Source organism: Mus caroli, chromosome 11, assembly GCF_900094665.2.
Source record: "Mus caroli chromosome 11, CAROLI_EIJ_v1.1, whole genome shotgun sequence".
Taxonomy (NCBI): domain Eukaryota; kingdom Metazoa; phylum Chordata; class Mammalia; order Rodentia; family Muridae; genus Mus; species Mus caroli.
In genome coordinates this window covers 5732215-5749283 of record NC_034580.1, presented here as the reverse complement: position 1 = coordinate 5749283, position 17069 = coordinate 5732215, and the positions used below count along the sequence as shown (strand labels likewise).

The 17069-nt window shown below is 40.2% G+C and overlaps 1 protein-coding gene across 6 annotated transcripts in view; it reads left to right on the top strand.

Annotated features, from left to right (window-relative positions):
* The window catches only part of Sun3 (Sad1 and UNC84 domain containing 3), a 31714-nt gene that overhangs the window by 6509 nt on the left and 8136 nt on the right, over nucleotides 1-17069 (top strand). The window contains exons 1-6 of one of the 6 annotated variants that reach the window (XM_021178243.1): nucleotides 1007-1012; nucleotides 2962-3023; nucleotides 9397-9500; nucleotides 10649-10689; nucleotides 11446-11617; nucleotides 12775-12859. In XM_021178243.1, the coding sequence (XP_021033902.1) occupies nucleotides 10661-10689; nucleotides 11446-11617; nucleotides 12775-12859 (286 nt within the window). In that variant the 5' untranslated portion in view covers nucleotides 1007-1012; nucleotides 2962-3023; nucleotides 9397-9500; nucleotides 10649-10660. Of the gene's footprint in view, nucleotides 1-1006; nucleotides 1013-1662; nucleotides 1730-1786; nucleotides 1933-2961; nucleotides 3024-9396; nucleotides 9501-9540; nucleotides 9560-10648; nucleotides 10690-11445; nucleotides 11618-12774; nucleotides 12860-17069 lie in introns of those variants that run through there. The other 5 variants (XM_021178241.2, XM_021178242.2, XM_029484231.1 and 2 more) reach the window with 5 other exon arrangements.

Below are 17069 nucleotides of genomic sequence, written 5' to 3'. Positions count from 1 at the left end.
TTGATCCCCTGAGACTCGAGTTACAGATGGTTGTGAGCCACCATGTGGTTGCTGGGATTTGAACTCAGGACCTTTGGAAGAGCAGTCAGTGCTCTTAACCACTGAGCCATTTCTCCAGACCTCAGTGGACTTTTCAAACTTTGCTCACTCCAGTTTGGATCTTGGACAAGAAGTATCTGTAAGATGATATATATCAAAAGACATATATATGGGTTTCTCTTCTTCATAAAATCAGGATGAGAAAACAATTGGTTCTCCACTCTATGAGCTCTTTGTAACTCGTGGGAAGAAAATGAGTGAAAGACTAAAGCAGAGAAAGAATGAACAGCCCTTTCAGGATTGTTCTGAAAAATCCAGCAGCATCTTGCATTAATGTCCTACTGTCAGGGCAAGAACTCCTGAACATGAATGTATGTCACTTTGTAGAATATTTCCATGCATCTGTTCCTTTTAGATCTTGGAGACAGGCCCTCACACCATAGCCCAGGATGACCTTAAGTTATGGCAATTCTCGGGCCCTAAATTCTGGAATTATAAGGCCACACCAGCATCCCCTGCTGAGATCCAATGCTTATTGTGTACACTGGTGGCCGGTCTACCTGTAAAATAACTCAACATGTGTTCCTCCTCCTTGGAGAAAATCATTTCCAGTTTCCTCTGAAGCTTCCAACCACAATACTTCCTGTGTTACACCGGCCATATGCTATTGAATATTGAGTAATCACAGTGGACAAGGGGAAAAGATTAAGACCTAGAAGTCATGTTTTTTGGAAGAATGAACCTTGTCAGTGGTAACAAACCATACAGATGACATGCTCTGTGGTCACGGGTTCATCCAGGCTCTGAGCTATCCAGCGCTTAGTCAATCTTTGCACACTAGGCCAGAGAGGTGTTTACTGCACCCTTGACTGAGAATAAAGAACCTAGGGGTTGATGTACATTCTGAGCTAATAATGATGCGTCCTCTGGTAAGAACACATTTCCCATAAAGAAAAGGAGCCTTGTCTAGTGGGTGAGCCAAATCTTCTGCCCTTATTGTGGGGGAAGAGGGTGTAATAGCCACCGTTGGAAACAGAAAGAGCACCTACACAGAAGCAATGCTGCCCATTATAAAAACAGACTGCTGCTGAGTGACCTTATTTGAGAAGAGCAGCCTCGAAAATCTTGATGCATGGTGCACACTTGCCCTAAGTGGCAGAATCCCACAGGCTATGTGAAGGCATAGAAAGAATTTCACAGAACAGAGCCTAACAGCCAATTTTTTTTAGTTAAAAAAAAAAAATAGGAATACACACACACACACACACACACACACACACACACACACACTATTATATATATACACATACATATATTTGGAATCTACGGTAGGGCAGTCATTTTGATTTAATTCAGCCCACTAGAGCTGTGACTAATGCCTAAACAGCACTCACTAGAGAGTAAAGCCTTCTTCACACCGTGGTTTCGAGAAATGCTACCTTAGAGGGGAAAGGAGGAGGAGGAACACTCCTCTTAGTTGCGTTTAGTACTGTCTAAGTCCCGTCATTGAGCCCTGGCTGTGGCTCAGCATGATCAAGTAGAGGGAGGCAAGCTGCTTAGTTTCTGTATCCAAGGAATTTAAGGTTCTCTTTGTGAGCTGTGGTTCACAAAGCCCAGTTGACATCATACTTGTTAAGGTGGTTTGGTGAGAGACTCACTTCCGACACCCTTTGGTCAACTAACTTGCAATGTAAGTAATCTCTTGAACATAATAGTAAAGAAGTAAATTTTAGAGAAAAGAGGATATCAACACATAGATTACATCACTTCCGGATGAGGTCACTCTCTTAGACCTTCTTAGAATCCTGCCTTTCGGTTCATGAAGTCTAGTTCAGAGCCAAGAGATGAAAAGCTGAGAGTTACACTGTGGAATGATGTGACATGCTGGGACAGGTATCACTGGTCTTTCTGAAATTCTGACACAGGGCTTCTCCTTGCCACCTACAAGGAACAGATAATTCATCACCATCTGGTTTTTCCTAACTCATAAGGATCAATTTTTGCCTGGCAACCTGGAATACTCAAATGGCTTTAGCATCCTTTCATTCTCCAGAATTTTTTTCTTAAGGTTGAATTTGGGAACTTGGGGTATATATAGCTCAGTGGCAAAGCACTTGCCACTCATAAGAATGGTAAGCCACAACCACACAGTGTGAGGACTCATAAACATAGTGCCGAGAGAGGGTAGACAGATGGAGCTATCCACATATGCCTACTCACAGAAGTATAAAACTAGACATACCTCACAAGCAGGGATGGAGCTCAGATAAGATACACTTTGAGAGTGGAAGTTGTAAACCCAAGAGGGCTTGTTGATATATTTAGTGGATTTGTCTCTTGGGCCATGGTCAAAAGCCAGAAACTGGAAGGCTAAAAATGACATTGATTTTTCTCACATTTTGGGTGACAAGGAAGCTCAAAGTCAAGGCTTCAGCAGACTATGGCTCTGGTAGAGGCCCTCTGCCTGTCACAAAGACAGTGACCTTCTCACCATGTCCAGATGGCACATGAACAGCAGCCTGGTCTCTTCCACTCATATAAGGATACCAATCCTATCATTTAAGGACAAGTCTGGGGAACTCTTTTAACCTTAGTCATTTGTCATTTAGTAAATTTATCAATTTTTACTTTTAGAAAAACTTTGTTTGCTTACAAACACTTAAAACCATAAATAAGAACCCAATAGCATCACAGTCACATGTGTGTGGAGGAATGTAAATGTCTCTGCACATATACTACCATGAAAATTGCTGTCAGTTTCAAAGTTCACAGACCAGAAATAAGCTCATAGAATTAATCTGGAGCAGCCAGGAGTGAGACAAATCAAGTTTGTTGTCTTGGGTGTACTGACTAAAGTCGAAGTTAAAAGTTAATAGCAATGGATTACATTGTTAAATTCTTAATGTTCTTTGTCATTCATAGGTTAACTCGATCATGGAAGATTATCCTAAGTACAGTGTTTATATCAACTTTTCTTCTTGTTGGTAAGCCTTAGTGATAATGGTCCTTAAACTGCATCGTACACTATGTGTGGTAAGAGAGAGTGCAGTGGACTGATGTATGTTAGACACAGTGGAAGCCACCTACACATTCTTCAAGCTTCTTTTCCTTTTCATATCTCACTTTTAAAGTACTATAAGTTCTTCTTAGGTGATTTGGGGAATTATCTTTCTGAAGTATTTCAGTTTTTTTTTTTTTATTTAAAATAGATTTGTCTAATACAATGTCTTCTGATTACAGCTTCCCCTTCCCTAACAACTCTAAGATCCTCCCCACTTCCCCTTTTTCCAAACTCCATGCCCTATCTATCTCTACTTAGAAAACAAGTAAGTATAAAATAAAGAGTAATAACAATAATAAAGAGTAATAAAAAATAAAAATAAAATAAGCTAGAGAGGACAAAACAAACCGAAAAAGAAAAAAAAAAAGAAAACAAAAGAAAAAAAAAGCAAGAGAAACATAGATCTAGAGACACAGGTTTATACACAGGAATCCCATAAAACCACAAAACTTGAAGTCATAATATACATGCAAAGGAACACAGAAGTTGCACAGACATTAAGAATCTCTACTATGCGTAGCCAGGCCGTGGTAGCACATGCCTTAAATACCAGCATGTGGGAGTCAGAGTCAGGCAGATCTCTGTGAGTTCAAGGCCAGACTGGTTTACAGAGTGAATTCCAGGATAGCCAGGGCTATATAGAAAAACTCTTTTCTTAAAAACCAAACCAAACCAAACCAAACAAACAAAAGAATCCTTAATATGGAGCCAGTGAGATGGCTCAAATGCTAAAAGCCCCTGTTGCCAAAACTGACAACTTGAGTTTGGTCTCTGGACTCACAAAGAGAAACTAACTCTATCAAATTTTCCTCTACATACATACATACATGTCTACATACATGCTGTGTCACATGCACACTCACACCCAACATATATAGAAGGGAGAGAGAGAGGGAGAGAGAGAGAGAGAGAGAGAGAGAGAGAGATTTAAAAGGAAAGAATCACCAATATGCTTTCCATAGAAATATCTAATATTTTACCTTTTCTAAATTTGAGTGACTTAGCTTGGGGATTTTTTCAATTTTTAAAATCTTTTATTGACATATTAATTATATATAATATGTTTCATCAAGACCTGTTAATATGTGCATATGTTGTTTTAGTTCTACTCAGTTAAAATTTTAATTATTTTGAGAATTTCATAAGTTCATAATGAAGTATGACCACATCTTTCTCCCATGTCCCCTCTCTGTCTCTCTCATGCCACACCCCCAACTTTATGACTTGTGATTTGAAAATCAGTAAGTCTAGTTAGTGCTGCCAATATGCAAATAGGCATGAGCCCTTCCTACCGCAAGATGCATGGGAAACCTACCAGTCCTCAAAGCAGAATGAGCTCCCCTCCCCTAGCAACTACCCACACCAATCGTTCTTTAGCAAGTGGTGAAGTCAGTGAATTGTCTACTCCATCCATCGATGCCAGAGTTTGGGTTGTCTTGATCTTGTGTAGGTCTTGTACCTATTCAAACTGCAGTGAGTTCATGAATGCAGTCTTCATATCCAAAAGACTGCTAGCTGTTCACAGTGTTCCTCCCGATCCTACAGCTCTATGCTTGCTACCTCCTCTTCTTCAACATCCCCTGTGCCTTTGCGGGATTTACACAGAGATTTAGGGCTGATCACTCAATCTCATGTTCTCATTCTTGCTTCATCAGTTAACCATCTCTCCATTGACTGCTGTTGACTGTAGAAAAAAACTTCTCTTAGCATGGTCGAGAGCAGTTCAGGTCTACGGGCATAAGCATAAATATTTAGAAGGCATTTTGACAGCACAACTATAAAACTAATAACTTTTACCCTAGAACCCATTACTTCCCCAGCCATGAACTTTTGACTAGAATTATAGTCCCAGGTATGAAATTCCCTCCTGTGGACAAGTCTCAAATTCATTGAGAAAGTAGTTAGTAACTCATAGCTTTCATGCTACTATTGCTCCAGTAAGCACATCTTGCCTGGCAGGCCAGTACTGCCTAGTCTCAATGTTTCCTTCAAGGGCATGCTTCCAATGACCTAACCACCAATGACCTAGCCACACCTCTTCAACAGTCTACCACATCCTGTCCTGTCAACTTGACAATCAAGCCTTTGACACTTTAGCCTTTGGGCTATACTTGTACAACTATGGCATCTTTTATTTTTGTTTTTGTTTTGTTTGTTTTTTTTTTTTCGAGACAGGGTTTCTCTGTATAGCCCTGGCTGTCCTGGCACTCACTTTGTAGACCAGGCTGGCCTCGAACTCAGAAATCCACCTGCCTCTGCCTCCCGAGTGCTGGGACTAAAGGCGTGCGCCACCACGCCCGGCGGCATCTTTTAAAGATATACATTGAAGTCTATAAATAGTGGATGCAAACTGTTTCTCTTCCTAATTTCAAGGTAGTCAACTTGCCAATGGACATGCTGGTTCAGCTTTAAACGTCAATGCGTATAAATTTCAGAAGAATTAAAGCAGCCACTGTTGTTTTTGTTCTCCAATGATAATTCAGTGCTATTGGGTATACTGTGTCAAGCAACCATTTACTTTATTGGGGCACTGCATGTATTCACTGCTCTTAAAGAAAACTCTATGTATCCCAAACCAGTAGCTTCCTGTTTTTTCTCTCTCTCTTCATCACAAGTCTGCATCCTGCCTCTTTACCTACCTCAAATATGTGACAAAATGGCAGGGTTTTTTTTTTTTGTATGTTTGTATTCATTAATCCTAATGTTTAAAGGGTCATCCTTGCTTCAGAGTGTATCCATTTTTTGTTCATTTCTGTGGCCTAACAACATTGCATTGTGGTTATATAAACCACATTTTAAAATGCATTTGTCCATTGATGGACACTTAGACTACATACCTTTAGGTCTATAAGGTATAAGACTTTTTGGGTCATAGGGTTAGTGCAGCTATAAAAATGTGCATGTGTGTTTGTTTGAACATTTAGTTTAGCTTCTGTCTTAGCAAATACCTAGTAGTGGAGATGCCAGGAAAGAAGTGGCAGTAGTTTTTCCCAATGAGCACCCCACTCTCCATTCCCACCAGAAATAAGTGGGGAGTCTGACTTTCTCTATGATGTCACCACCCCTTACCATTTTCCTTTTAAACCAGAGTCATATTGAGCTACAGACTGGCCATTGTGGTTTTGATGTGCATTTTCCTAGTGACTGATTTGCATGGGTTTACAGGTTCTGGGTATGTGTTATCTGGATACGTATCTATTTGTCTTTTGTTCATTTTTACCATATTTTCCCATCTCAGACATTTGATTTTAAAATGCTTTCTTTCATCATGAACACTGTCTTTTCATATTTTGCTTCATCTTTTGGTTCATAAATGTTTATAATTTTGATGACATTTTATCAAGATATACACTGCAAAAATCCCAACAATGAAAATTTGCTGATTTCTTCTGGTAGTCCTGTAGTCTTAGCAATGACATTCATGTCACTGGCCCATTTCATGGTTATGTGGTACACAATTCAATTCCAGATTCATTTTTTTTTTTTTTTGCACCTGAATATCTAGTTGGACCAGCACCATTTGCTGAAGAGATAATTCTCTCATAAAGATATTTTCAATTGTCTTGGATCCTGACAAAAGTTCAACTGGCCATAGATACATGTCTAGATCTTTCCCATTGGCCCAGAAGCCTGATGTTCTGCCAGTGGCTGAGATGGCTTTGAATATGTAAATGGATTTTGGAAGTATTGCCATAGTAATAATAAGAATAAATAATCTAATTGATGAACATAGGCTTATGGATTGACTTTCTAGTAACATAGTTCTTTAGCACAGTGTGTGTGCATACACACACACACACACACACACACACACACACACACATCTATGTTGATTAGTTGCTGTTTCCCAGTGTTGAGATTAAACCCAGAGGCTTATATATGTTAAGCAAGCCATATATCTCCTGGAACTAAAGTAGCAGATGGTTGTGAGCTGCTATGTGCATGCTGGGAGTCAAATCTGGGTCCTCTGGAAGAGCACCTAGTGCTTTTGACTGCTGAGCCATCTCTCCAGGCCTTGGCTTGGACTCTTCATCTTCCTTCATGAGTCTCCAAAGTGCTAGGATTGTACGTATGTGCCACCGCTTTTGACTTGGAGAGTTTAACCTATTTACACTTACATTTAGATTAATTATCCACAAGAAAAGATTTTCTTCTGACATTTCACTATTTTTTCCTCTGTGTCCTCTACCCTCTTGTTTCTGACTTTTCTGTATCTATCATCCTTTGTGTTGAATTGGTTGTAACATAGTTTTGAAGATATTTCTCACAGTCATGTTAAATATTTCCTTAGTGGCTACCACAAGAATTATTATTATATTTTAGACAATTTTTATTAGATATTTTCTTTATTTACATTTCAAATGCTATCCCGAAAGTCCCCTATACACTCCCCCTGCCCTGATCCCCAACCCACCCACTCCCACTTCCTGGCCCTGGCATTCCCCTGTACTGGGGCATATAATCTTTGCAAGACCAAGGGCCTCTCCTCCCAATGATGGCCGACTAGGTCATCTTCTGCTACATATGCAACTAGAGACAAAGGGGGTTATTGACCATTTGGGATATGGAGCTAGAAGATATAGAACACTGCTATAGGCTTATCCTGCTCTGGGCCAAGAACTTTTCTTTCTGATCAACTATGATGTGAACAAGCCATGCCACAAGCTCCCATTATCATATGTGGTGCCGCTGTAGTGACCACACCTGCCCTACTGTGGTAGATGGCAACCTCTAAGACAGAGCCAAAATAAATGTCTCCTGTAAATTACTTCAGTTGGGTTTTTCCATGCCAGTGATGAGAAAAGTAATTAACACACTGACTAATGTTATGATAATTCTGGCTTTTATATTTGTTACCTGAACAGGACATCTTGGTTTCTTCATATGGCATTGAGCTGGCCCACAGAATGTCCTTTTGCTTGGTCTGAAAAACAGGAACTAGTCCAACAGATGCCCAGTATTTGTTTGAGCATCTCCCTCCCTCTACCTCTCCCCTCTCCCTATCTCTCCCTGTCCCTCTCCCCTTTCTCCCTCTTCACTTGCAGAGTTCACTTTGCTAAATGTGTACTTTGCTGGCATCATGAATATATCGAGAGTTCTCTCAGCACCTTGTTGCTCTGTCGCTTCTACAGTTTCTGATGAAAAACCAAATGGCAATCTTGCCAAGAATCATGCTTGGTGAAGCATTCCTTTCTGGCTGTTTTCAAATCCTCCTCTGAGCCTTTGCCTTCTGACAGTTGGATTATATGTTTCAGTGTGGAGAATCTAAGTTTGTTCTCCTTGGCATTTGTTGGGTTTCTTGGTGGACAGATTTTATTATTATTATTGTTATTTTTATCAATCTGAAAACCTTTCAGCCATTGTTCTTTTCGGTATTCCCTCTTTTTCCTCTTTCTCTTTCAGGGTGGGACATATGATCTGCACAGTGTGTATCTCAGTAATGTCCCACAGTTGTGGCTGACTCTGCTCACTTTTTTTATCTTTCTGATCAGTCTGTAGGATTAAAGCTGTTTTGCATCTCAGAACTGCTGCTGTCCAGTATCAGATTCCAGAACAGTTGCCTCAATCTCTTTCTCTCACCCTCCCTCTGTCTGTCCCTCCCTCCTCCCTCTGTTCTCACCACCACTACCACCACCACCACCACCACCATCACCACCACCACCATTCATTCTCTCTGCTATGATGGTTTCTGTGGAGGACTGGGTATTCTATGAGTCACCTAAAAATCTGTCCCTGTCTCTTTGCCTTTCTCAACCTGAGAGTGTGTGTGTACATGCGTGTGTGTGTGTGTGTGTGTGTGTGATGTATGCATGTATGTGTACATGTATGCAGATATATATGTACTGCTGTGTGCGTGTGCAAAAACCAGAGAACAATGTCCCAGTGTCTTCCCCCACTTAGCTCCATCTTATTTTCTTGAGACAAGGTCTCTCGCTGAAGCTAGAATTCCAGATATTCAATTGTTTCAGATAACCACCACCTCTGCAGAGCTGAGATTCTAACATATGTGGCCACATCAGCTTTTAGGTGGCTACCAGGGATCCAAATTCAGTACCTCATGCCTGTGCAACATGCACTCTGTGTACTGTATCATTTCCCTAGCTTCCTCTTTTTCTGCAGTGCTGGGTTTGTACATGAGAGGCAAATGCTCTGTTGTTGAGTCCCAGTCCCAGTCTTCTACTCCTGATATTTAAGGCAATCCCTCTTTCACACTCACAGAAATGGCTATTAAAACATATAAGGTATTTTGTGTTTCTAAATAAGTTATTTAATCAGAGTTTGCCTTTTCTTTAAAGGACTTCTAAATCATCAGTGGCTTAAAGAAACAGAGTTTTCTCAAAAACCCAGGCAATTATATACTGTCATTGCCGAATATGGCTCCCGGCTCTATAATTACCAGGTGATGTTTCATTAAATTATTGTTGCATACCACTCATTTAAAACTGAGTATGCTATAAGGTAAGTTCAGCTTGCATTGTTTCATTTTGGTTTTGTGATGATAGCTTACAGCAAAAAGGGTTCTTTGAAGAGGTTTTATGGCTAAGAAACTTCACAGATTCTCCATACTTTCTGACCCCTGCACACTCTCCAGAAGCTCCAAGAAAAGGGGGAAAGGCAAATGATTCCTTATGACCAGCCTTCCAGGTCAAGCCAAAAGTGCTCTCCTTTGCCTGGAAGCTCTTGATATTTCAGTGAGATTTTTCCATTCCTCATTCCATGAGCACTTCCTAGCACTCTTGACTGTCCTGGAATGAGGAGAAGACAGGATTTGTTGGTTTATACTTCCACATCGCAGTTCATCATTGAGTGAACCAAGGCAGGAACTCAAGGCAGAAACTAGAGCCAGGCGCTGAAGCAGAGGTCATGGAGGAATGCTGCTTATTGGGTTGCTCCCCATGGTTTGCTCAGTTTGCTTTCTTATACAACTTAGAACCTCCTGCCCAGGGTAGGTACTACCCACAGTTGGTTGAGCCCTTCCATGTCAATTATTAATCAAGGAAATGCCCACTGCTTGCTGACAATCTGATTGAGATATTTTCCCAATGGAGGTTTCCCTTTCCCAATTTGCTTCAAGTTACCAAAAATCTAAACAGCACACCAACCATGGTCCTGGACAATTGGTCAACCACATGAAACTCAACAGAGTTTCCTGCGATGACTTCTACATCTCAAGGTCCTCAAGGTCTTGGTCTTGAACCAAGAGCTGGTCCAAATCCTTAAATCACCCTCAGGAATAAAAATGTGTATTCACAGTCACAAGTGGTACCCATCTTCCTGTTCCTTCTTTCTGTCTATTCCTACCTTTCCCACTTTCAGAAACAGCAAATAAGTCTTGCATCCTGGAGTTCACATTAAACATCACTTTCTGTTGGATGTATGAATAGGCCACCTTCTCAGACATGGTAACAATGTGGAAGGCTGGGAAAGACACACATGTAAGGTGCACTTATGTCTTGCAATGTATTTCAAGGGTCAAAGTGTGGTTTCAGAAGAAAGACAAATGAGCAAAGAGGCAAGATTCAGAGTTATTTCTCTTCTTTATTCTAGGCCAGACTCCGCATGCCTAAGGAGCAACAGGAACTTTTGAAGTGAGTTAGATTTTATATATGCCATCATTGGCTGTGAAGCCAAATATGGAAATATTGGGGTTTGTTTTTATGAAAATGTATAAAACTGAAATAAGTTTCCTATATATACCTTTTAGATCATGCCAGTCAAGAGCATTTTTTTTTCTTTTGGTGGCTATGTCCTCTTACCCACCACAAAAAGCCATATCTGTTTAACATACCATTTTCAGCTGAGCCTGGCATGTTCCTATAATTTAATATTCGGCAGACTGAAACAACAAGATCCTGATTTTGAAGCTACAACTAATAAGCCTGTCTCAAATAAAAATGAATAAATAGGAATATAAATAAACAAATAAATAAAGTCTCAAGTATGGACATTGAATGGATTACCAGGTACAGCTTGAAAACACTTCTCTCTGCTGTACTTGAAATGTAGGACATCTCAGCTTGAAGGAGATGGCATTGGGATTTAGCCTTCACCTGTATGAAATCACTTGACCAAGAACAAGTGAGAATGGCTGCATCCTTTCTGCTCAGTGTAGATAAAGTCAAGCAAGGATTTACCCTGGCTCTTGTCTTCTGAGTGTCCATCCACTTTGCTGTTTCTACATAGTTAAATGCAATGAGCAGACAAGTGTATATCCCTGCTTTCTCTTCCCTGCACAGCTGTTTCTCCTCCCCCTTAGCTGACCCCTTTGCCTGTTGCTGGCCCTGATGCTGTTGGCAGGAACTTTAACACTTTCCTCTTTCACCTTGTGGTTCTTCTGTATACAGGAAAGAAAGCCAGACTTTGGAGAACAATTTTCGTGAAATTCTGTTTTTAATTGAACAAATAGATGTTCTGAAGGCGTTGCTTAAAGACATGAAGGACGGCGTACACAATCACAGCTTTCCTGTTCACCGAGATGCTGTGCAGGACCAGGCCACTACTGACGTTCTAGATGAGGCAAGGCAGGCTGGGGTGTGGATGGGGGTGAGACAGCTGTGGGATGCTCATCCCATTTCCTCAGCCAACTTGGTACCAACTGGCATTAACTTGTGTCCACTGGAACCCATATTGGCTTCCTTTTACTACTGCTGTCCCTAGGAATCCACCAATGCTGTGTTCCGGAGAGGATATTAGATTGCGATACAACTTACTTCCCACAAAATAACCAACCAGTAACTCAGAAATGGTGCTCTTTGAGTGTCCATAGCAAGTACTCACTAGCAAGAGGTTTCCATTCTGCCCTTAAAAACTATGCCTCTGGTGAGCTCCAGACTTAAGCAGGAAGCCTCCCTGTGAGCTTTCCCACCTCCTTGACCTCTACCAATTTCTCTTCCCCAAGTCTATGTTTGAAATTTGTAGAAATCTAAGCCTGGCCTTCCACTGCTTCCAGGATCTATCTTGTCCTTGTAATTGTGGCTCAGTGTTTGAGTTAGTTGATGATAACTAACTGTTGATCCTACTCAGGGTACTTGCTTATTTTTGAACAAGAGAATCCTTCAAAACCCAACATTCATTAAAGTGGGTTGAAAATTACTGTTATAAGCAATTATCTGGCCTTTGTAAGCCGCCTAATTCTCAGATAATTATGGAATATTCCAGTCTTTACTGCTGAGTATAGGACATCAGTGAGGGACATAGTAAGGAGCACACCTAATACAGCTCTATCTCATCCCATAGGAGGGTAGCACAGTGCAGAGGGCAGCTGCATCTCATCCCATGGGAGGGTACCACAGTGTAGAGGGCAGCTGCATCTCATTCCATGGGAGGGTACAACAGTGCATAGGGCAGCTTTATCTCATCCCATGGGAGGGTACCACGATTCAGTGGGACAGGCTTAAGAGAGATTCCCCCAGATCCACCTTTCTGTGTGACTATGGTCTCAATCATATGCTAGCTTTAGCTCTATCCATTGTCAGGGAAGTGTTGCTGCCACACAGCTGTGGACAAGACATTTAAGTTTATCAGTGCCTGGCACTGAGAGCATCTGGGAGCTGTCCACACTGTTAAACTTCTGCAGATTAGGGAATTCAGGTCCATGTCCATGAAACAGAAGGTAAATGTTCAAGCAGTTGGCAAAGATTAATAACAAAAAACTGTTCTTACAATCTTTACAGGAAATTTCAAACTTGGTACATTATGTGCTTAAAAAGTTCAGAGGGGACCAAATACAGTTGGCTGATTATGCCCTGAAGTCAGCAGGTAAGTACAGAAACAAAACTGAAAAGATGAATGTGTTTAAAAAAAAAAAAAAAAGGAATGATTTAAGGCCATTTAAAATTCCTTATTAGAAAATGGCACATATCCCTATGATATCAAGAAGGGGCAACATTAACAACTCTAGATTCTAAAAAAGATTCTATAAATGAGTTTCATGGCTTGCTTTCAGGAACCCATTAGCATGTGTCATAAAGGACCACAGAGAAAGCTGAGATGCCACAGGAAAATCAAGGAGGCTGAGAGTAGTTAAGCGTAGGAGACACACACCACTGTATATTATTATAAACCAGAATGACATTCCTTACAGAGATGCTAAGTGCATTATTGCTAACTAAGTGCCTATATTTAAAGGTGGTTTACAAAGTAATATGCTCAACATCTTCAAGTTGAAGTTAAACCCAAGAGCGTTCTTGGACTGTGAATTGCAATCTCTGTGGTCAATGGGCAGTGCAGAGTGGAAGAGGGAAAGGTAGTGTGAGAGACAGGATTGGTGAGGGGACTAATTTCTTAAAATGTACAAATTATCAAAAATTGTTCAATAAGAAATGGATAATGACGTGCTGATTAAAGAAATTGTGTGCTTAAAACCTTCCTAAAAAGAAAACTATGTCTAGGTCTCTAGCTGACTGGTGGAGTGCTTGCCTGGTGTATAAAAGGGCCCTGAGCACAGTGATAATTGTAACAGATAGATAGATAGATAGATAGATAGATAGATAGATAGATAGATAGATAGATAGATACATGCATACATACATACATACATAGATGTATAGATAGATACATAGATACATTGATAAATACATACATAGATAAATACATAGATTGATAGAAAGATAGATGATAGATAGATAGATAGATAGATAGATAGATAGGTAGATAGACATAGATACATAGGTAGATACATAGATAGATTTAAGTTCAAATGGCTCCACTTGCCCCCTTTTAAAACTATAGTATTTTAATTGTTTTATCAGCATAGAAAAAGCAGATCTCACCTTCAAAATGTCAAAAACCTTCACAAATATTTGAAAACCAATTCTATAGGGGCAGAACCATTAGGAATTTGAATCAGAAGTGAGAGCTTGAGAATAAGCTTTTCTTTTAGACAAAACATTTATAGCTGATGAGGTTGTCTAGTAATTGTCATGAAGATACACGCATTAATAGAATGAGTTACACGATTACAGTAATTACCAAAGGATATTTCCCATGTGTATTTTCTGCACATATTGCTGGAAAGACCAGGTGCCCAAGATGTGTTTCCATGGTGTATGAGTTATTAACACACATGGTCTTTAAAGCTTTTAAAGTCAATAATAAAGTGGAGTGTGTGTGTGTGTGTGATCTACCATCTTTAGCAGTTTCCCCTCTCTCCTCCCTCCCCAGCCCCTCTTCCCCAGATCCTCTTTTTCCCTTATCACTTGTTCTTTTTATCATTTTGAAATGTTTTTTGTTTCTTTTTTTGTTTGTTTTCTGAGGCAAGGTCTCACCATGTAGCTCTGGCTGTCCTGAAACTCACTATGCAGACCAGGCTGGCCTCAAACTCACAGAAATCTGCTTGTCTCTGCCTCCCAAGTTCTGGGATTAAAACCATGTGCTGCCATACCTGGCTTCATTTTGTAATGTATTACAACAAAGTGAACTCGGGAACACACAAGAATGACATGTGTGGGATCAAACAGGGCCCCTTCTGGGACTGAAAGGCTCATTTATCTTTTGAAAATATATCTGCATAGTTTGCTACATCAGTAGACTGACAATCTTGTCATTAGGGTAATGAAATTAGATAAAATCATTTAACAACATTTAACTCATTTATGATTAAAATTATCAATAAACTAAAGAGATTTTCTTCAACCTGATAAAAGGTTCCTACATAATGCCACACAGGTATTCATGGAGACTGGATAGTTTCTCCTAAGACCAGAAACAGAGTTAAGAATGCCTATTCTAATTAACATTACCATTGATGTTTAAACCCATGTGCCTCGGCAAGAAACAGAACAGAGGAAGAAAGAGAGACCAGACAAAAAAGTTAGAAGAAAAGTAACATATTTCAACTTATAAACAACATGATTTCTAACACACACAAAAAATAACCAATGCTTATATCAGTGTGTGTGTGTGTGTGTAAGGCTGGAACATTCAGTAGCTGTTTTTCAGGATTATTATTTATAAAGCTACAGAAATAAAAAAACTGTGGCATAGAACACAAGTCCAGAGTCAGCCCACTGTGAATTGGGCTTTGATAAAGCAAAAAAGTGAAGTCAGAGGTTCTGGTACAAAGGACATTCATTGTAAAGTAAATCTTACCCATAGCTCACATTGACCAGAAATTAACCTAAGACTGAAGGTAAAGCAGGAACCAAAGGTAAGAGAACAGAGGTGTGTAGTTTTTATTCATTATTTCATTGCACTGGGGATTGAACTCACAGCCACTTGGATGCTAGACAAACACTCTACCACTGAGCTATGTCCCTACACCTGCCCTAAATTTTAATCTTGAGGCAGGGTCTTGATAAGTTGTCCAGCTAACCTTGAACTCACATTGCAGCTCAGCTTTGTCCTTTTATTATCAATTTTTCTTTGTCAGCCTAGGAAAGAACATCTTAAAGGAAACATCAAAACATGATCAAAAGGAAAAGAACAGACAGTTTGGACCTCATTCATATTAAGTTGTGTTGTAGACAGGACAATTGAGAGCACAAGGATTGAGAGAGAATAGCTGCATGAAAATTTAGCAAAGCACTTGGATTTAAAATTTATGGAAGCTTTCAAACTTTGGTAATAATAAAACAGAAAACTCAGTTTTAAAATGGGGGGGAAGGTCATAAAACACTTTATTAAAGAAATTCAAACGTGAACAGAAAATGAAAACATACTGGACACTATTATTCATAGTGAATTGGAAATCAAAAGCACAGTGTTGCATCAGTACACATCCATCCGAGTGGCAGACAGAGCCTGCCAAGTGCTGCAGACACTGGGAAGCCCTGGGCTTTTGTCCACCTCATGTGCATGTGTGGCTATTAAGTGGTACATTTGGAAGGTGGCCTGACAACAACTTCTCAAGGTAAAAATAGCTCTAGTGACCCTGTTGTGTCACCTCTGGATATTTACCTAAGAGTCAAATTTTACACTTATACCCAAACACGCATGACAAAGCTGGGAGTATACCTTGGTGGTAGGATTGCCTGCTCAGGATTCAGAAGGTTTGGGCTCGAGCCTCAGCACTGCCAAAACCCATATGAGAATACCTGTAGTAACCAGATTGATACTCATCAAAATTAGAAGTGCCCATGAACAGATGACTCAAGTACGCTGCAGGAAACATAAAGAATCACTACCCATAGGGATCTCAAGTGTTTTAAGTCTAGGTAACTGCAACAAGCAGCAGGCTGTGATGCAGTCCAAAGAGGCAGTAAAGGACTGTCTGTACTAGGTGAGTGTGTGGAGGTCAGTGACTGTCTAGGCCAGCGACAGATAAAGAGGAAAATGGGGAGGACTGTACTCACTATAGGCTTCTCTTGGAGCAGACCAATGCTAAATTTACGGTGGCAATGGCTGGCACGATTCTAAATATGCTTAGGCAAGCAAGACTGAACTGTACCCTTTAAATGGGTTTAATATTTCTAGAGAGCTAATGAAAGCTAAAAATGAAATGAATGAAAAATGAATAAGCATGCACTTCTTCAGCAGGAGAAAACATTCGATTTCTGTTTTCATGAAAGGATTGTGGAGGTAATCAGACTTATATAGCTTAGGATGCAAAAGAGGTTTCCTGTGCAGTTTGTCATACAAGTAGGAGTACTAACTGACAAGATAAAAGATGCCTGCTATAATTTCAGTTTTAGACAGGTGTCAAGAAATTGTATGATAAACATGCTGCTTTAAGACTGTTACAAAAATGTTTTAAGATACACTGTTAATCCTGTGTGTGTGCCTCTGTGTGTGTGTGTGTGTGTGCATGTGTGTGTGTATGTGTGTGCAGTGCATATGGAAGCCAGAGGCACTGCAGTCCGTGCATCTGGAGTCATTAGTGGCTGTGAGCCACCTGAAGTGGTTGCCAAGAATTAAACTCAGACTCTCTGGAAGACCAATATACAGTCTCTAAGCCACTGAGCCTTCCACCCAGACTCCTAAATATTATTCAGTATCTAAATTACAGGGTAGTATTTTCCATCATTGCATG